The 21,793-nt window shown below is 34.7% G+C and overlaps 1 protein-coding gene across 1 annotated transcript; it reads left to right on the top strand.

The window, feature by feature from the left end:
- Positions 1-12,300: 12,300 nt before the first annotated feature.
- LOC109181959 (serine/threonine-protein kinase/endoribonuclease IRE1a-like) lies at positions 12,301-16,674 on the top strand. Its single transcript, XM_019331945.1, has 6 exons — positions 12,301-12,807; positions 13,114-13,336; positions 13,668-15,034; positions 15,184-15,356; positions 15,681-15,927; positions 16,099-16,674. The coding sequence occupies exons 1-6, from the start codon at positions 12,653-12,655 to the stop codon at positions 16,547-16,549; spliced, it is 2,616 nt and encodes an 871-aa protein (XP_019187490.1). The 5' UTR covers positions 12,301-12,652; the 3' UTR covers positions 16,550-16,674.
- Positions 16,675-21,793: the final 5,119 nt, after the last annotated feature.

Below are 21,793 nucleotides of genomic sequence, written 5' to 3'. Positions count from 1 at the left end.
CAAAGGCAATATACCAACTATATTGCATGTCATAAACTTAAAATTATTATTAAAGCCAATAAAACTATTAATAGAACAAGAACTTAATCAGTTTAAATAATAGTTATAAATCTTACTGGCTAAAATAATAAGGAATAAGGGTCAAATATGTAATTGAAGTGCACACAAAACTGTAATTGAGCCATTGAACTAAAACAAATTGCAATTAGGTCCCTAAATGATGTGAATCTAATTGTGCATATTTCTAGCATTGGTTTGATTATATTTGTTAGGCTTTAGTTCATGATTTTAGTAATCTAATTGCATAATCCCTTGTTTTATTATTTAGTTATGGTTTACACTCGTGGTGTTTTAAAACCATTGTAGGTTAATTGCAAGAGTAAAGAAAATTTTAAGACGAGTTTTGAGTTAAAATGGACAAATTAGAACCAAGAAGACTCGATGTCACTCGACGCGTCGAAAACACGCGGACCGCACAAATTTTCCAACGTGAAGCTCCAACGCGTCGAAAAAAAGTAAAATGCCTCTTGATTTAAAAATCGCGCGAATGACGCGTCGAGCAACATTAATTACAAAAGGCGGGGCGTTAATTACAATGGGCGGCATAAATTTCCAAAAGAGGAGCCGCGCTTAATTTCAAAAAGAAAGGCGGCATATATTCCATAATAAAAAGGAGAAATTTTAAATTCGCCCCCACAGCTTTGTACCTACTATAAAATTTTGTATTTCTCAATTCTAATAGACATTCAGAGATCTTTGGAGACAAGAAAGAAGAGAAATCAAGGGTAACAAGTTGTCTTGGGAAGCAAGAAGAAAGCTAGGGAGATTTGAGAAAATCGTCTGGTTCATTCTTGTACTTTTTTTTTTGATAATTTGTAATTTCTTTACTATACTTTGCTATGTATAATTTAGCCATGCTTGGCTAAATTCCCTTAGAGATTCTTAGGTAAAAGTGTTTATGAACCTATATGCTTGTGCTCTCAAATTCTTTAATTTATTATTATTTGGGTTTTAAACTTCTGTTGCAATTGTGTTTATTATTGTTGTTGCTAGTAGTTCAGGGCCTGAATTCATTGTTTCATTGCTTTGTTTATGTCATAACGGGAGTTAGGCATAAGAGTACACACAATTGCACTTGACTTTTGCACCTTGCATGGTAGATGTCATATATGTTAGGGAGTTTAATTCTTGAGTATTGCACATCGGGAGATGGTAGTAGTTATGAATTATTTATGAATGCTTGTTTTTATTATTATTGAGTGTTTATATCACGGGAGTGAATATTCGCTAGGGTTAGAGATTATGGGAGTAACTCTATACCATCTTTGTATTCTCACACTAGTTTAAACCCAGATTTAATATTGCAATTAAGATAGACACTAGATGATTAAACACTTGAATCCCAGAAATCCCATTCTCTCTCTATTGTTTTCAAACCCTGATATTTTGCTTTATTTTATTTATTTATTGCAACCATTCAAATTAATCATTAGGATTAGCTTCAAAAGAATAAACTAGTAACTAGTACTTAATACCCACTTCCCTGTGGATTGATTACCCGATACTCCGGGTATCATTTGTTTGAGAAAATATACTGCAATCACTAAACCAACTAACCAATACCATGCAATTCTTTCAATATTCCAGTTTTACAGGTTCTCAAACGGTTACATTGCCAAATGGCTACCATCTGTTATTTTTAATTACTTTTTCCCCAGTTTGTCACAGTTTAATTACAATATCTTTGTGTTTCTCAGTTAATTTGGTTCTGGTTCCTTCAGAGCGATAGGCGAATTCCAGCAAGTTAAAGGCAACAATGACCTCACTCTCTTCATGCCAAATTATGTATATATATATAGGGAAGGGATCAGGTGCGGGTGGGGCTTCCCGTGCAGTTGTGCGGGTAGACACACATTAAGCATTAATCTGACGCACTTAAAGTACAAAACACACACACATCAAGCACACAAACAAAACACCTTAAAAACACAACCCCACGCACGTTAAGCACAAGCCTCACACATGTTAAGCACAAAATTCACGCACCTTAAGCACAAAAACATACGCACCTTAAATTTGAACAACTCACATTAAGTACACACTCACGCACATTAAGTACAAAACTCACGCACCTTAAGTACAAGACTCACACACCTTAAGCACAAAATTCATGCACATTAAGCACAAAACTCATGCACCATAAAGTTTCAACAACAACTCACATTAAGTACACACTCACGCACATTAAGCACAAAACTCAATACACACTCACGCACATTAAGCACAAACCTCACGCACAAGACTCACACACCTTAAGTACAAAACCCACGCACATTAATCACCTGCACAATTGCACGGGAGACACTTACCCACACTGGAGCTTAATTATATATATATATATATATATATATATATATATATATATATATATATATATATATATATATATATATATATATATATATAAGTAAATTATATGTACAAATGTTTAATAAAGACAAAGTAACTTTGTTAGTGTGTTATGTGGTTATTATTTCAAAGGTCATAAGTTCTTTCTGAAAGCAATTTCAAAACATTTTTTATTCTTATACTTTATCATAATAATTTAATACTTGCTTATCTTTATAATCACATTTTTAATAAATTTTTTACCTACACTCTAAAAGAGTAAGTTAATACTTATATTTTTGTATGTGTTTTTTATGAGCTTTATAATGAGTTATGAATTGTCAAGATTATTTAACCTGATTAATTAATTTACATAAAATATATTAATTAGGTGATTCACTTATGAAAAAAAAAAACAAATTAGAAAATAGTTTTTTATTTTTTATTTTATTTTTATGAATCATTTAGTCAATGTAATTTAGAAGTTTCTATATAGTATGTGTTATCGTATTCGAATTACTCTAGAAAAACTTGAACTTGATATAGCTAAAAGAAAAAGTAATTTTAAATATCATATCGATACAGAATATGTGTGATTTATAATGTGTTTTCTATCCAAATCATTTTATCCAATTAATTACATTTCATATTTTGTTATTAATAATTTTTTTCGCGTTTTAAAATATTTTAATTTCCCATTCCCAGTCAAAAATATTTTTAGCTCCGTGTGGAGACACTTACCCGCACTGGAGCTTATATATATATATATATATATATATATATATATATATATATATATATAAAAGTAAATTAGATTTAGGTTCTCGTGCGGGTGAGGGCTTCAGGTGCGGTTGTGCGGTTTAATCTGAGCCATCCATCTCGCTTTAATCAACGTCCAGGATTATCAAAGTTTAAAAAAAAAAACGCGGTGGCAATTTTGTAATTTTTGCATCTAGGTCAAAATTAAGGTGAGCGGATCTGTGATTAATGTGCGTGAGTTTTGTGCTTAATGTGCGTGTGTTTTGTGCTTAATGTGCGTGAGGTTTGTGCTTAATGTGCGTGGGGATGTGCTTAACGTGAATAGTTGTTAAAAGTTAAAGTCTGTGAGTGAATACTTAAAGTGCGTGAGTTTTGTGCTTAATGTGCGTGATGTTTGTGCTTAATGTGCGTGGGTTTTGTACTTAATGTGCGTGAGTTTTGTACTTGGTTGTTGAAACTTAAAGTCTGTGAGTTAATATTTAAAGTGCGTGGGTTTTGTACTTAATGTGCGTGAGGTTGTGCTTAATGTGTGTGGGTTTTGTACTTAAAGTGCGTGAGTTTGTGATTAAGATCTAACACTTAAGGTGCACCAAGCCTCCGACTTGCCCTGGGCTTTGGCAAAACCCTCCAGCAAAGCTGCGCTACTCCTAAGCAAGATAAAAGGAGAAATCCAAATTCAAAGTATAGAGTTGATGAGTTGAATGAGTCTCCTCCTCGCCTTCCTGGTATTCGCACACTGGGCTTTGGCAAACGTTTTTTTTTTTTTTTTTTTTTTTTTTTTTTTTTTTAATTTTCATTGATTTGAGTCGTTGATCTAAATTTAACCGCACAACCGCACGGGAAGCTATACCCGCACCTGAACCCTTCCCAAGTAAATTATATATACAAATGTATAATAAAGACAAAGTAACTTTGTTAGTGTGTTATGTGGTTATTATTTCAAAGGTCATAGGTTCAAGTCTTTCTAAAAGCAATTTCAAAACATTTTCTATTCTTATACTTTATCATAATAATTTAATACTTGCTTATCTTTATAACCACATTTTAATAAAAAAAATTTCCTACACTCTAGAAGAGTAAGTTAATATTTATATTTTTGCATGTATTTTTATGAGCTTTATAATGAGTTATGAATTTTCAAGATTATTTAACTTGATTAATTAATTTACATCAAATATATTAATTAGGTTATTCACTTATGAAAAAAAAAAAACAAAATTTAGAAAATAGTTTTTTATTATTTATTTTGTTTAATGAATCATTTAGTCAATGTAATTTAGAAGTTTCTATATATTATGTGTTATCGTATTCAAATTACTCTAGAAAAACTTGAACTTGATATAGCTAAAAGAAAAAGTATTTTTAAATATCATATCGATACAGAATATGTGTGATTTATAATGTGTTTTCTATCCTAACCATTTTATCTAATTAATTACATTTCATATTTTGTTATTAATAAACTTTTTCGCGTTTTAAAATATTTTAATTTTTCATCCCTAGTCAAAAATATTTTTAGCTCCGCCTTTTTTTTTTTGTAAGTTTTATTTTATAAATTTTTATTAATAATTAATTTATTATTTTTATGATAATAATGTTATTGTTTGTAAGCATTTTCAGTTTTAAATTATTTATTCATTTTTATAAATAATAATTATTTATTTATGAATGCACTGATGTAGTTATGTATTTTTAAGCTTCAACAAAGGTAAACAATAATGTTAGAAAACTGCAAGACAAACCCTGTAGACTAGTAATGCAAAGTTTATGAAGCCTGATTCACTTTTTTTTTTTTTTTTTTTTTTGTGAAATCAATGATTTTGCATGACAAAAATGCTGATGATTGTTATGAGGTGTTTGATTGGATGGAGAGAATTAGGTGAGAATGGAATCGCGATTTTATGAGAGAGGAATAATGTGGGAATTTAGTGGAAATTTAAATTCTAGTATTTGGTTTGTAGGAATAGAATTATTGAGAATTTCAAAATTAAGATTTAGATAGAAAATTTAACTGAAATTTTTTTTTTTCGGGTGTTTGCAATTCATTACCTGATCGAATTAATTGATAATTTTTACGTGTTGGCTATTCAATTCCTATCAGGTTGTATATTCAATATTTGATACTGTAAACTACTTTGTGATTCAAGAGCTCCCTACTGAATTAGGGGAATATAATCACTCGGGTAAGCAGCTAACAAAGAACAACAAATTGTTTTACAGGTTCTACTACATACTTTCAAAAAATTAGTTTATGTTCTAAAAATAAAAATAGTTGTCTTAGCTGGACCTTCTAGTTGCAACTATTCTCTGACTCTAGAGGTAAACAATCTGACTTAACTTTTTCTAGTAGCAACTATTCTACACAATACTCCCAACAACGACTTGCGTTTCACTTCACAGCGTTATTACATGTGTCTTCATAACTTGAAGTTTTTCAGACGTGAACTCCAAACAACATATGGATCATAGTTTTTTTTTTTTTTTTTTTTTTTTTCGTGTGGTGAGAGATTCAAATCTATGACCTTTGGCATATATGAATAAATTTTGAGGGTTAGCTCTGATACCAAGGAGAAATGCTGAGGGTTAGCTCTGATAATATAAAGAAATTCTTAAGGTTAACTCTGATACCTTGAAGACATTTTGAGGGTTAGCTCTGATACCATGGTTATAGGGTGTTTGATTGGAGTGAGAGAATTAGGTGGAAAAGGAATCGCAATTCTATGAGAGAGGAATAATGTGGGAATTAAGTGAAATTTTAAATTCTAGTATTTGGTTTGTAGGAATAGAATTACTAAGACTTTAAAAATTAAGATTTTGATTAAAAAAATATAAATGAAAAGTAGATTTTGTGTTTGCAATTCATTACTTGAACGAATTGAATGATAATTTCTACGTGTTATCTATTTAATTACTATCAGGTTGCATATTCAATAATTGATACTGCGAACTACTTTGTGATCATATCTATGACCTTTCGCATGGGGTTAACTCTAATACCAGGAAAAAATTCTGAGGTTTAGCTCTAATACCATGAAGATATGACAACAACTAGTGCAATAGACTTAAATTTAGTAGACAATCTAATGCATATGATGAGAACCAACAATTCTTTAAAGTACACATAATGAAATAAGTTATTGGAGTCATTTGCAAATCCAATCCCTTAAAACGTGTTGTCAATCCACAAATCTAAATGAAAATTTAACTAATGAACAGAGAAAAAGTGGAACGAATAGAAACGATAAGATACAACACAAAGTCATGACTAAATCAAGCGGAATGAATGTATATATCTAAACAATTGTCCACTACTAGAGCTTTCTAACTATTAGTTAATCAAGCACCGTCATTCAAAAAGCTAGTAAAAATGATATTAAAGTAAAATAAAATAAAATAAAACTTGAGGTCAAGCTATAAAACTTCTTAGGAAACAGAACTCTCATATTAAGAATTGACCCTGTAGAGAGAAATTGCAAACAAACAAAATTATCTGAGCAAGATGACCACTTCTAATAGCCAATGCAGTAAATATTGTGTTTGCTTCATATGAATATCAAACACTTTAGTCAAAGAAAAAGCAGCGAACCACTTTAGCAATGACAATTAAAGAAAACAATTGAAAAAGCACTACTTTCAGATGCATTTGATTTGGGAGGAGTGAGCAAGCACCATTAGTTTTGAGTTTGCTTGTTAATAGCATATCATATAACCTGTATCACCACCAACTAATAATCCAAAAATCAACTCTAATTACAATGTTTTAAACATTTCTTTACAGGTTTTTCTAGGCTGGTGAGACTTGAACATTTTACACCAAAACATCAAAGTAAATAGGTTATGTATCAATGCAAATTGCAACTAGTATGCGTTGCCAACATCTCCATCAGCATTGCAAACTTCTGTTGTGCAAGAACGCATGCCCCACTATTGTAGCCTCTCTTTCCTATTGGTGGATATTAAACATCACTTTGTGCAAGTTTTCTCAATCTTTCTCAATAATGTATTTTTCCTATTTTTCCTAGGATGTAAGAAAAACTCCTCCAAATTCTAAGGGTTAGCTCTAATACCATGTAAAAAATCTGAAAGTTAGCTCTGATACCATGAAAATCATTTTAAGGGTTAGCTCTGATACCATGATCGATACGGAGTGTGTGATTAGAGGAAGAGAATTAGGTGAGAAAGGAATCGCAATTCTGTGAGAGAGGAATAATGTGGGAATTTAAGTTCTAGTGTTTGATTTGTAGAAATAGAATTACTGAGAATTTCAAAATTAAGATTTAAATAGAAAATTTAAATGAAAAGTAGTTTTTGTGTTTGAAATTCATTACCTGATCGAATTGAATAATAATTTCTACGTGTTAGCTATTCAATTTCTATCATGTTGCATATTCAATAATTGATACTGTCAACTACTTTGTGATATTCAAATCTATGACCTTTCGAATGGGGTTAACTCTAATACCATGAAGAAATTCTGAGAGTTAGCTCTAATACCATGGAGATAGGACAACAACTAGTACAATAGACTTAAATTTAGTTGACAATCTAATGCATATAATGAGAACAAGCTATTTTTTAAAGTACACATGTACAAAGACATGGAAAGTTTTATGGCATCTGAAGTTTGCTAAGTTTAAAGTTTCATTGCAATGTGAAAGATGTGACAAGTTTCTTGGTGCACTTGCTGATAAAGAAAATGATTTTGGTGGAGAGCATGAAGTTTGTTCATGTCTCATTATAAATATGCCTCTTTGCTTTTTCTTTTCTATCAAATTTTTTCATCAGTTCAGAGTTCAATTCGTATCACCTTACTAGTTATCTCTACCTGTTATTGTTGTTCCTTAACCAACAGACAATTAAGAATTAAACACAGTGGGTGACAAAGAATCATCTTTTTCTACCATCTCTTCAATGGAAATCGGTGACCCCTCCCAAGTCCAACCCCGGTACCCGCGACTAGAGCAAAGAACTTGCAAACAAAAAAAGTTATCTGAACAAGATAGCCACTTCTAAGAGCTAATGCAGTAAAGATTGTGTTTGCTTCATAAGAATATCCAACACTTTAGTCAAAGAAAAAACAACAAACCACTTTAACAATTACAATTAAAGAAAACAATTGAGAAAGCACTATTTTTAGATGCATTTGATTTGGGTGGAGTGAGCAAGCAACATTAGTTTTGAGTTTTCTTGTTAATAACATATCATATAACCTGTATCACCACCAACTAATAATCTAAAAATCAACTATAATTACAATGCTTTAAACATTCGTTTACAGATTTTTCCTAGGCTTGTGAGACTACATTTTACACCAAAACGTAAAGGAAATAGGTTATGTATCAATGCAAATTGCAACTAGTATGCTTATGGTACCGGTTTCCACCCCATCGTGTTAACTGGTTCCCGCAGTACTCAATACAGCTTTGCAAACCCTGCCCCCTTCCTTCCTGCCATGATTGCTCGACCACACATCTACACCCCTCATCATACAACCATGTCATCTCAAAACGAAATCCCCTCTTACCAGGTCCACTCCTCCCTAAGGACTCATGAATTCCCAGAAAGAGAGCTTAATGATCAGATTTTCGGGTTCTCAGATTCGTCACCCTGGCCCCCGCTACCATGTTGCGCCACTCATTTGTTACCAGGACCTTATCAAGCCTCTCCTCAATCCAATTTACTGTCCCCCTTCCCCTTCTCCCAAGTATACGGATATCCATTCATAGGCATCTGGGCAAGCCCACAGTCCTCAATAGCATCCCAAAAACCGCGTAGGAGGCTATTCGGATGCGGATTCCCCCCTCTCTTCTCATACTGATAAAGCAAATCATTGAAATCTCCTATAACAATCCATGGGAGATTCGATCTGTCTGACAACGTTCTCAAGAGATCCCACGACTCAGTGCGCCTTGTTCGTTCGAGGAAACCATAATAACACGTCATACGCCATCCTGGAAAACCGATAATAGTTACCTCAACATCAACATAGTTCGTTGAGTAACTGAATAGTCTTGCTGTACTATTCCTTTTCCATAACAATGCTAAACCACCACTCAACCCATGGTTATCAACATAAAACAGTCCTTCAAAGCCGATTTTGACACGAATCCGCTCAGCGTGATCGCGTCCCACCTTAGTCTCCATCAGAAATACAAAGTCGGGTTGCTTACGGGACACCATGTCCACAACTTCACGAACTGTCCGTGGATTACCCAAGCCACGGCAGTTCCAGCTGAGGGTACTCATTGGTTCGGGCGGGTCTGGGAACCAAAACCCGCCTGCTGCAAGTTTTTTGAAAGCTCGGCCATAACAACATCCCCCCACCAAAAGTCCGTCCACCATCACCCTCCTCCTCCCGGCGACGTTTGGCAACCGCAACCAACTCCGCCTCTACGGCGTTACTGGCCCGACTCCCACCATCCGACCACTGCCCCTCACCCGTGCGATCCACCAGCGTCCGCTGCGCCACTGCCGGCCGACCTGGCGGCAACAGCCAATTACCACCTACCGGCCTAGGGCCACGGTTTCCTCCTGCACGCAACTCCGGGCCAGACAAATATTCCTCAACCGGCATCTTCGAATCCCTCGCACCACGGCAGAATTTATAAGAATGCCCTAGCATTCCGCAAAAATAGCAATACGTATGTAGTCGTTCGTACTTGAACATGACCCAGCAATTTGTCTTGTCTCGCTTAATAAAGTTCATGCGTCTTTTCAAAGGCTTATCAACAGACAACAAAAACCTAATACGGTGAAACACCTTCCATGGAGCACTATTGAAACAATCATCACTTTTGACAAACTTCCCCAAGAAGTTTCCAATCTGCTCTAATATTCGACCGGACGAGTACCCCTTTGGCAATCCATGCAGCTGAACCCATAAGTCCACCGAATCCAGTACCACATCAACCGGCATCACCCCCTCGGGAACTTGTTTGCACATAAGGGTACTATTATCAAAGGACCAAAGCCCCTCGTTCAGAACACATTCCATATCTGTTACATGGTGGAAGACGAACAGGAATCGGCCAGGCACTACTTCCGTAACCTCAACACCACTCACCGGTTGCTGATAAAATAAAATGATTTTGGTGTAGAGCATGAAGTTATGACACCAAAAAAAGAACTTCAGAAGTCTGGAATTAACAAGAACAACACAATTATTGAAGAAAGAGGCAAGGAAAAGGCTTTTGGTGATGAGTGTTCTTTTGCTCTTGGACTTACAGACATTGGAAAATAGATGCAGATTAAGTTGCTTGATAGGTATGGTAATCTAATGTGCAGTTCTGTTCTGTTCTACCTTTCCTTCTCAAAGGTAGCATTGTGATTTTTGAGCTTATGTTCAATGTATTATTGATAGGAATTTGTTGACTCACAACATCCTTTATAAAGGAATTCGTGGGGACAATTTCGAGATAACTCGTATTTGATTCTCAAAGTTACAATTTTCCTTAGGCCAGCTCACGTACCTAGTGAACTCAAAACCGTGAGACACACGAAAATAGACCCGAAAGACTCTTCCTTGACCATGGTGGTGGGAGACGACATGGTTAAGGCCATCGCCTGGTACGACAATGAGTAGGGGGATACACGTATTTAAACCACATATTTAAGCTAATAGTGAGACTATATATGGTAATTAAATAAAATTTTTGAATAATATTTAAATTCACAAGAACATCTTTCAAAAAAAAAAAAAAATCACAAGAAAACATAAATAGAGATATAATACTCAATTCAATAAAAAAAAAAAAAATAGTTCTAAACTAACTGGTTAAAAGAAAAAAGTAAGATCAATCAAGAGATACTAGTTTTTGCTCTCATTTTGATCGCCTAATTAAGGACAGAGATTTTATTGAGTACAATTGATCAAGTGGAGTTCCTTAACAGCTAGGTATATGGTTGTGTAAATTAATATGTTCATATAGTAATCGACAAAAATAGGAGCATGATTGATCTAATCTAAGTTTTTAAAAAATATAATCTTCATATTATCAAAAATTAATTTCCTTTTAGTCACACACATATATATATATTGAAAACATTTAGTCACATAGATTTTAAAGACAACAATTTAATGAATTTCTTTATATGCTACTTAGTCCAGTAATATAATTTTCTAGTGGATTCATTTTTTATTTGCGATATCATAATCAAAATACTTATAGTACTTTGTAATTGATTTTAGTTAAAAATGTTAATTTGTGAAAGAGATTGAGGCCATGATGTAGAAATTGAGATTTGTAGGATAATGACACAACCATGATGTTGTATGTGAATGTCATTTTTAGAGTCGAGCTAAACTTCAGTAAGTGGGGAAGAAAGGATATAGATGTACTTTGAATGGCAACCTAACTCCAGAAAAAGATAGATGTACTTTGAATGACAACTCAATTCCAGAAAAAGAGTGACAAGTAATTGGCTGACAAATTTAATATATTATTTATTAGAGAAAATTTTAATTTTGATCTTATGATTATATGAGCTTTGTTAATTTCAGCACATGACTTTCAAAAGTGTCAATTTTATACCTTGACTATGTAATTTTTTTCAATTTTGATCGCTCCGGTCAAATTGTTGGTCAAATTTAGCCGAAAAACCTTAATCCAACATTTAGTCTATAATCTGAGGGACAAAATGATCTTTTGATACTTTCTCCTAATTGGTGATGACCTGATTCAACAACAATTGGGAACGCAATCTATTCCATCTCTCTAATTCACTTCATAAGCTCCCTCAACGAGTCTTACAGCTTGAACAGAGAAAATGTATGTCTCTTTCCTTGGGTCAAATGCATACCTCTACCACCATTATCTCTAATTATAATTTTAAGTTCTATATCTAAACTAGAAATTACTCTCATGATCATGATGATGAGAAAGTGAGGAAAAAAAAAAAAGGTAATAGAAATCAAAATTATTGTGTTTTTTTTTTCTTTTATTTCAATTTAAAAAGTATATGATTTTTAGATTAAAAAATTATTCAAAAAGCTTGTAAGTATAATTATTTTACCTTAAATATATATCACTTTTGAATTCTATTTTTCAAAGATTGTGAACCAAACACTCTTAAGTCTTAAGTAACTTTGATAATAACTCTATTGATATATAAACAGTCCCTATGAAAGAGTCAACGATACTGTGATCTATATCTTATCCCATCCCTGGAGTTAAAAAAAAAAAAAAAAAAAAAAAAAAACCAGACGGCTGTAATTAACGACATTTAACTGGTCTCGACGTGGTCAGCCCACGTGTCTAGTTGTGATTGGCGTATTCAGAGTTGAAGGACACCGTAAAACGTGTCGTCGCCAGAACCCGGATCCGCGACGCCGTGCGAAAGTACCAAATTCAGCTCAGCTGTCTTTCTCCATAGAAATCGAAAACCCTAAACCCCCAGAAGTCAAATCTGTTCAAGTCTGTTCTCCCAAGGACGCATTCTTCCTATTCCCCGATCGATACCTTTCATTTGATGGTAGTTCGGGAGGTTCCGTGCCGAAATCTGAGAAATGAGAGGGTTTCTCCTCTATCGGTTATTCATCTTCATCTTATGCTTAGCCCTCGCATTCGGAACTTCATTGGATTCTGAAGAATCTGATTCGGAAGCAGAGCTCGGCAGCAGCTCAGAACTCCCGGCCACCAATTTCCCGTTATCCCTCCCACCGTAATTACTTTACTTTGTCTTATGTTTCTTAATGTAGCAATTCAATTGACATGTACCTGAACCAGTTGGTTATTTTTTGTTTATCACCAAGTTTTTATTTTCTACTCATTAAAGAAAAAAGCTCATTTATCAAGCTGATGTGGGATTTTTTATTTTTCTTTTACATACTGTGAATTACATGAATTTTGGAAATGATCAATGATTCTATTTTTTTTTAGCTGATTTAGAATGTTCATTGTTGATTTGTTGATAGTTATACAGAAATTGACTCTTTTGTGATCTGTTATTTTATTTGTTTTAAATCAGTAAACCTGAAACAGCAATTGTGGTGACTCCAGATGGCATGATACATCTAATGAGTTCAGGAACAATCCTGTGGTCATTTCCGTCAGGTCCAGCTATATATTCTTCATTTCAAGATAACAACCTTGGCGGTTACCATAATTTGTCTACTGAGGGAGAAAACTTCCATATAGATATTGGAGAAGATGGGAAATTGTACCTATATGTGAATAACATAAAAAAAGAGGTATGTTAGACTGTTTCTTGTGTCTGCCCTACTTTTCATTCATGATTACTCAGTTGTTCTATGCTGAGAATTGAGATTGGTTTGGCTGAACACACATTTCGCTAATTGAATCAGGAGGTTTTTATGTTTTTATTTTCAAAGCATCCTAAGAATATGAGTTTTAATTAAAGATATGTAACTTATATTGCAGATTGCATGACTAGTGACTTACATTATGAGAATTGTTAAAGGACTTGAAAGTTATGTGTGCATGGCTCCATGCAAAATGTTCTATTTTACACTGTTTTGGATTCCTTCAATCCTTCATCTGTAAATACTTTTCACATTTCAGGAGCTCAGTGCTGATGAATTTCTGAAGCACACTCCATATACCTTAGCTGGTCGAGTCATGCTAGGATCAAAAAAGACCACTGCATTTCTTGTGGATTCTAACACTGGAAGAGTGATTCGTACATCTAAGTCAGATATGTTTGGGGACAAGGAGGTCGGTGAAAATCCAATTATGGCAAGGAATGATCTTGGAGATTTGACAATGCACATAATGAGAACGGACTATTCTTTTAAGTTCACATGTACAAAGACAGGGAAAGTTTCATGGTATCTGCACTTTGCTACGTTTGAAGTTTCATTGCAATCCGAAAGAGTTGACAAGTTCCTTGGTCCAACAATGCTACCTGTCCATATAATTCGAGATCCCAAAGTATTAGAATCATTTTTTATGTCACAAAACGCTCTTCCTGGAGTCGGATCTCTTTCTTTACCTCCTGCAGTTCATAATCTTGTAATCCCCAATGAAAAATGGGTCAAATTCCATCAGAACAATGAAGTTGCATCACAAAAGGCTCTTCCTGCTCCTTTGCTTGATGAATTTGCAATCATGAGTCTGCCTGCTGGAGATAATCAAGTGGTCATAGAATCAAATTTTTTATCAGGGTCTTTTTTCTGGTCTTTTGTTCTCTTTGGCACTTTGGTGCTACTCATTGTGGCTTTCCTTTTCTTTATGGCTTCTTCAGTAAAGGAGAAATGGTATAAGTTGCGAAATCAGGCTGTGGATAAAAAAATAGATGTTATGACACCAAAAAAGAAGAAACTTCGGAAGTCTGGAATTAACAAGAAAAGTCCAAATAGTGACAAAGGCAAGGAAAAGGTTTTTACTGATGAGTCTTCTTTTGCTCATGGACTTCCAGACAGTGGAAACACTGAAAACCAGATGCAGGTTAAGTTGCTTGATAGGTATTGTAATCTGGTAGATGGGCGCAAGATAGGTAAATTGTTTGTCTCTAACAAGGAAATTGCCAAGGGAAGCAATGGCACTGTCGTACTTGAGGGTATATATGATGGCCGTCCTGTTGCTGTTAAACGCCTTGTGCAAACCCATCATGATATAGCACTGAAGGAGATACAGAATCTTATTGCCTCTGATCACCACCCAAACATTGTGCGATGGTATGGAGTGGAGTACGATCAAGATTTTGTCTACCTTTCTCTTGAGCGCTGCACCTGTAGCTTATCTGATTTGGTTTCACGGTACTCTAACTCTTTTGAGATGAAAATTTATGGAAATGACCAAGATCCCATCTCTAGAAGTGATTTCGATCGACAAGGACAATGGGCATCTGACAATAATCACAATGTCAAGGATTTTGAGTTGTGGAAGGCCAATGGTTATCCTTCGCCGAAGTTGCTAAAACTGTTGAGGTTAGTTCAAAGTGGTAATCTCCTCTAAAAGTTCTTTTTGAAAAATTGGGTTTGTTCTGCATTATCAAAACATCATTCTATAGTTTATTCCAGAACTGGTGAAGTTTTTTGCAAAACTGATATTTTCTTTTCATGACTGTAAACTGCAGCGATATTGTTCATGGCCTTGCCCATTTGCATGAACTCGGTATTATTCATAGGGACTTGAAACCTCAAAATGTTCTAATTGTCAAAGAAAGACCAATGCGTGCAAAGATTTCAGATATGGGTATCAGTAAAAGCCTTGCTGGAGACATGTCTTCTTTAAGCAGAAGTGTTACCGGTAAGCAATCCGTTAGTGTCAGTGGCTTATTTCTTCATACTTAAACTTCATTACTTGATGAGGTATAATGCCAAGTTTTATGAAGGAACTGAAAATTTAGAATTGATAAAGCATCCCTCACTTGAATTTCCTTTCTCCTAGGCAGAATGTTTGGTAATTGTTTACCATAATTCCATAAACACAGAGGATTGCGATTTTCATGATTTTACCTTGTTTTGTGAAATTAGTTTGTCAAGCTTCTACATGGTTTTTTTTTCCTCTGTTGGGTTATTACTTGTAGATTTGGTTGTTCTTTGGGAAGATGATGTTATGCCCGTTTTTTAGGTTATGGGAGTTCGGGGTGGCAAGCACCGGAACAACTTCGTCATGAACGTCAAACACGTGCAGTCGACTTGTTTAGTTTAGGTTGTGTCCTGTTCTTTTGCATCACTGGTGGAAAACATCCATATGGTGAAGGTTTTGAACGTGATGTAAATATAGTTAATGATCGGAAAGACCTCTTCTTGATAGAGAATATTCCCGAAGCTACTGATCTCATATCTCGACTCCTACATCCAATTCCAATATCTAGGTAACATTTCATTGCTTTTTCTTGTTTTGGGAATTGTGCATTGAGGTTTTTAACTATTCTTCTACTTACATGGGTGCTGGATTGCGGTGTTTCTTTCTAATCATTGTATTTCATCATTTCATGCTTATATACATACTTGATATTGAATACAAAATGCTTCTTACGGTTCAGGCCAACTGCTATGGAGATTATAAATCACCCCTTGTTTTGGAAGCCCGAAACAAGGTTGGCTTTTCTTCGAGATGCTAGCGATAGGGTAGAATTAGAGGATAGAGAGGCTGACTCAGATATCTTGAAAGCATTAGAAAATATAAAAACCGAGGCTTTGGGTGGTCAATGGGATGCAAAACTGGACACTGCCTTCATCAACGACATTGGTCGCTATAGGCGATACAAGTTTGACAGCGTTAGAGACCTGTTACGGGTTATTAGAAACAAGCTAAACCACTACAGAGAACTGTCAAAGGAGATCCAGGAACTCCTGGGACAGGTTCCTGAAGGATTTGACAGCTATTTCTCAAGTCGGTTTCCCAGACTTGTAATGGAAGTTTACAACGTCATTCGGATATACTGTGGAGAAGAAGAAACCTTTAGAATATATTTCAAAAACAATCACATCTAACATTTTATTTGTGAGTGTATATATATGTTGCTGTATATATGTTGTAAATTGTTCTTATTATTGTAAGTTAAACACGTGCTCATTGTAATATTGATGTTTGATATAACACATGAATGAATTTTTAATAGCTCTGAATTTTTTCCTATGATAAAACAATCAGGTTACTTGTAAATTAATTAATTACAACTTGAGTAAAATAATGATTACATTTTTTAGGACTATTTAAATTTACATCCACATGTTACTACACATAAAAAAAAGACGTGGCCTTTGTTTGGTAAAATGGCTATTAGCTGATTGAGTTAATTAGAGAGTATAACTAGTTGATAACATTAGCTATTGTAGAAAGGTGTTTGGTAAATTAGCTGTTAGCTGATAGTTGTTTGGTATAATTTTTTTTTTTTTTCAAAAAGTTAAGTGAAAAAGTTGTTTTGACCAGTTTTTTGAATTTTAGCATTTCGGAGTTACAAAAAATTAATTAACCAGACACTTCTATTGATTTTTTAACCAAGTCAAACAATTAATAGTGATCAAAAAATCAAAATTACCTATAAACTAATTATTTTACCAAACAGGGTCATAGAGTAAAAAATTTAGAGTAAAAATAATTTGCAAAAAAGTTAACAACTCTAATTTATCAAAACTGCACACTTGTTTGGGCAGGAAATCAATGTCAAATTCCTACAAAGCAAGTTTATGGAGTTGCCCATTCCACTTTTTTTTTTTTTTTTTTTTTTTTTTTTTTTTTTTTTTGGTGTGGTCCAAGTTAATTAAGTGTTTTGCACGGTCAAGCTTATTAATTTTGAACTAATAGCAAGTTAAGTTGGGTGCTATGTCTCGATATTTTATGTGGTCTCTACTCTTTTCCTTGCAATAGCTAAGCGGCCTAAGCTATGATTATTTGACCTTTTTAACAATAGATCTCACAAGAAAGCTTAAGAAATGCTAAGAACTCATAAGTTTTACTCGGAACTCGAATTCTTTGATTGTTACAAAATGTGCTTCAATAAGAGGTGTTTATACCTATTTCGCCTCCTCAATAGACGATGGAGATATTTAATCTTACGGCTTAAGATTTTATCTCTAGTTGATTCTATGAATTTATACATCACTAGTGCTATGTACATGGTGGATCTGAAAAATTCTACAACCTTTGGGAAACTATGTACTATTGCGAAAAATGTCTAGAACAATGTAGTTAATCCCGAAAATGCATAGCAAAGTGAATTGGGTGCTACATCCTCCCCACTTAATTTGACGATGCCCTCGTCGCCTTGTGAGCCTTCAAACGGCATTGGAACTGCCACAAGTCTTCTTTGGGTTCTCATGTTACTTTCGATTCGGGCGGTTCTTTCCACTTAATGAGGTAGTGCCTTTGAGGCAAAACTCCCCTCTTACGAACTACCTTTGATGTGAGTATGTGACCACCTCCTCTATGCCATGATTGAAAGATTTGGTTATGACGAGTGGTGCTTTTTGTGATATCTCTCGGATTGGGTATTTCATGTCCTTATGATATGGCTTGAGCATACTCAAGTGGAAGATCGGCTAGATTTTGATGAGCTTGGTAGGTCAAGGGATATGAAACTTTGGATATCTTGCGACGATCGGGACTAAGATACATTCAGACTAGCCTTTATGTAAGTCTAGAAAGGCCTAGGCCTTGAATTGCTGTGGAAGAAATTTACTCAAGGCTAGATCTCCTTCAACTTGTTCTAAAGCGACAAATATTTCGAAGAGGGTTGGTATAAGTTTAAACCTGCAAATTACAATTTGTTAATTTATTAAGACCAAATCATACTATGAATGAAAAGTAATAAAATTAATGGGTTTAATACGTACCTTCCTAGTCTTATATTGTATTCTTTTTCACTTAAGAATTGCAAAGAGAATTTGAAATACTAAATAAAGTATCAGTAATTAGGATTATCACTACTCAGCGACATAGATTGAACACAGTTGTAAGATCCAAATTGATATAGCAAAGTATTACAATTATGTTGTTCAGATTTGAAGCTGAAAAGCTACTAGCATTCAAATAGTTTCTTACCCCTATTTAAATACATTCAAATCTGCTTAAAAAATAAAAACACTCAACTTCTGGCATAAAGATGTTGCTCTAATTTTTTCTATTCGTCATTTTATATTTCAGTACGTATTTTAAGTTGTTGATTGAATTTGATGAAGATATTACTGTAGTGGGATGAGATTATTCTATTTGATCACAATTAATGGAGATTATTATATTGGAACACAATTCACTGTTAGTTAACTGTGTAGAGTATTTTCCTAATGCAGCTGAGAATGGTTGAACATCATTGAAGGGTAATCCATAATTACATTTTTTAGGACTATTTAAATTTAAATCCACATGGTAGACATCTATCCACGTAAACCAATAATAAAAAATGTAGAGTAAAAATAATTTGCAAAAAAGTTAACAACTCTAATTCATCAAAACTGCACTATGTTGTTTGGGCAGGAAATCAACCTCATTTTTAATGGCTGATTCCTACAAATGCAAGTTTATGGGGTTGGTCTATTCCACCCCATATTTTGGATTGTTACAAAATGGGTCTCAATGAGGGGTATGTATACATATTACGCCTCTTTAATAGACGATGGAGATTGATTTAATCCTACGACTAAGATTCTATCTTTAGAATTATCTCTAAAACTGTATACGTTCTATAATGTTCTAGAAGATTCTATGAATTTATATATCATTAGTGCTATGTACATGGTGGTTCTGAAAAATTCTACAAGCTTTAAAAAACTATGTATTATTGCGAAAAATGTCTAAAACGATGTAGTTAATCTCGGAAATACATAGCAAAGTGGCTAGGGTGCTACATCCTCCCCCACTTAATTTGAGGATGCCCTCGTCGCCTTGTGAGCCTTCAAACGGTCTTGGAACTGCCATAAGTCTTTTTTGGGTCCTCATGTTACTTTCCATTCAAGCGGTTCCTTCCACTTGCGAACTACCTTTGATGTGACCACCTCCTTTATGCCATGATTGAAAGATTTGGTTACGACGAGTGGTGCTCTTTGTGATACCTCTCGGATTGGGTCTTTCATGTCCTTATATATGACTTGAGCATACTCATGTGGAAGATCGACTAAATTTTGACTGAGCTTGGTAGGTCGATGTGATATGAAACCTTGCATATGTTGGCGATGATGGGGAAAGGTCTAACATACATTCGGACTAGCCTTTATGTAAGTCTCAAAAGGCCTTGAATTGCTGTGGAAGAAATTTACTCAAGGCTAGATCCTCTATGACTTGTTATAAAGCGGCAACCTCCCTAGCCTTGCCTTGGTCACACATCTTCTTCCCTTGTTACGTTGGGACGAGCTCCCTCCTTCGTTCCTCAATTGTATAGAAAGCACAAACATTCTCTATATATATCGTCCATCGCAATAAACTAGCAACCTCAAATGTGAATAATGTGATTCTGATACTATCTGTCACAAGACGTCATTAGTGAGAACGAGTTTGTGACATATATGTCCCTTATCAACAATCTATTTAATTTAGAAATGTTTGATAACTCTTATGCTTCACATGATAGCTATTTGAAGCTAAAATGCTTTGAAATGGTTTCCTATACATAGAGGACTTGTTTTGAAGTTCCTAAATGAATAAATTCATTTAACCCTAATCCGATGTGTTACAAAGTCATTACGGACTGGTTTTTCTGGTGTTTGAGTTCTTTGGATAATGCTAAGTTGCCTTATTTTGTAATGGCTTGCTGGGCTATTTGGTCAAGGAGAAACGACAGTGTGTGGAATGGCATTGTGTTTAACTCGAGTCTGCTCATCCAAAGGGCTTTTAGTTTTTTTGGAGGGGTGGTTGAGTGCGAATGCGATGGGGACTGATCACGGTGTTGTTGATCCTGTTGTGCGCTGGATGAGGCCACGGCAAGGGTGGTATAAACTGAACTCGGATGCTTCCTTGGATCAAGGTACAAACCGTATGGGGTTAGGCTGGGTGATACGTGATGATCAGGGGAGGTTCATGGCTGCTAAGAATATGATTGTTGATGGTTTTTATCGGGTGAAGGAGGCCGAGGCCATGGGTCTACCGGGAGGCTTTGAGTTGGTTGAAAGGCACCGACATGGGAGGAGTGAAAATTGAAATGGATTCACAAGTACTTTTTCATGCCATTCGTTCTGCTACCTTTAATTCTGCTTTTGGTTTACTGGTAGATGATATTAAAAATTTAGCATCCGACATAGGAGATGTTGAATTTAATTGTGTTAGGCGGTCTGCGAATAGTGCAGCCCATACTCTTGCTAGGGCGGCCTTTTCTATGTCAGATTGCGGGGAGTGGTTAGATTCTCCACCTTCTTTTCTTGTAAACGTTCTTGAAGCTGATTTAATGAATTAATTCCTTCTTCTCAAAACCTTATCATGTTATAATATGATTTTTTATAAGTTTTTTTTTTGTTTTATTTTTTTAATTAATTACTTTGAGAGTTAAATTAATATGCATGTATTATTATCATGGTTGAAAAAATCGCTAGACTCTCTTCAGGCGCTCGGGGGCACCTAGGCGCCGATGCCCGTGGATTTTTTATTTTTAAAAAATTTGTTTAATTTTTTAAGACTTGATAATTATATACTATTTAATACTTTAATAGTTAATACTAAAATATTAAATATTAACCTAAAAATATCTAGAGTTTGAATAATTTAAGGTTATTTCATTTAAAACGATGTCGTTTTGAGTGAAATAACTCATTTAAAAAAGAATGGAACAATGGATAATCGGAAAACTAGGCAATTAACTTAGTCGGTGCCTAGGAGGCCTAGTCGGCTCCTAGAAGGCCTAGGCGGTCAACGCCTAGCCACCTAGACTACCAATTATGGTGATACACTAGGCGACCGGACAACGCCTAGCGCCTAGGCGTCGATTAATCGGTGCCTAGGCGGGATTTTTGCAACACTGATTATTATAGTTTTTGTGAATGAGCAAGAGTGAGTGAAAGTGTAAAGGCTTCAGTGTAAAGTTTAGAGGTAGTGTTAACATGAGTAGTGCCTTATGAAGTGGATGTTGTGCAAGAAGTAATTGCACATTATATTTTCTATCAATAAGGATTGGTGTACAAGTGATGAGTATCGATTATTTTGATCAATAATTATATGATAATCAGATAATATAATTGATTGCATTTTTCTTAATAATCGACTGTAATCGGTTGAAAAACACTGATATATATGGTAATATTAGGCTAAGTGAG

The sequence above is a fragment of the Ipomoea nil genome, unplaced genomic scaffold (genome assembly GCF_001879475.1).
Source record: "Ipomoea nil cultivar Tokyo-kokei standard unplaced genomic scaffold, Asagao_1.1 scaffold1043, whole genome shotgun sequence".
Lineage (NCBI taxonomy): Eukaryota > Viridiplantae > Streptophyta > Magnoliopsida > Solanales > Convolvulaceae > Ipomoea > Ipomoea nil.
This window is presented reverse-complemented; position numbering and strand designations above follow the sequence as displayed.

What these genes read in the sequence shown, in the direction of transcription:
- LOC109181959 (XM_019331945.1), top strand. Translation starts at nt 12,653, where the DNA reads ATGAGAGGGTTTCTCCTCTATCGGTTATTCATCTTCATCTTATGCTTA. An exon ending in TTTAAGCAGAAGTGTTACCG is followed by an intron (nt 15,357 to 15,680) that starts GTAAGCAATCCG and finishes CCCGTTTTTTAG; the next exon opens with GTTATGGGAGTTCGGGGTGG. An exon ending in CATCCAATTCCAATATCTAG is followed by an intron (nt 15,928 to 16,098) that starts GTAACATTTCAT and finishes CTTACGGTTCAG; the next exon opens with GCCAACTGCTATGGAGATTA.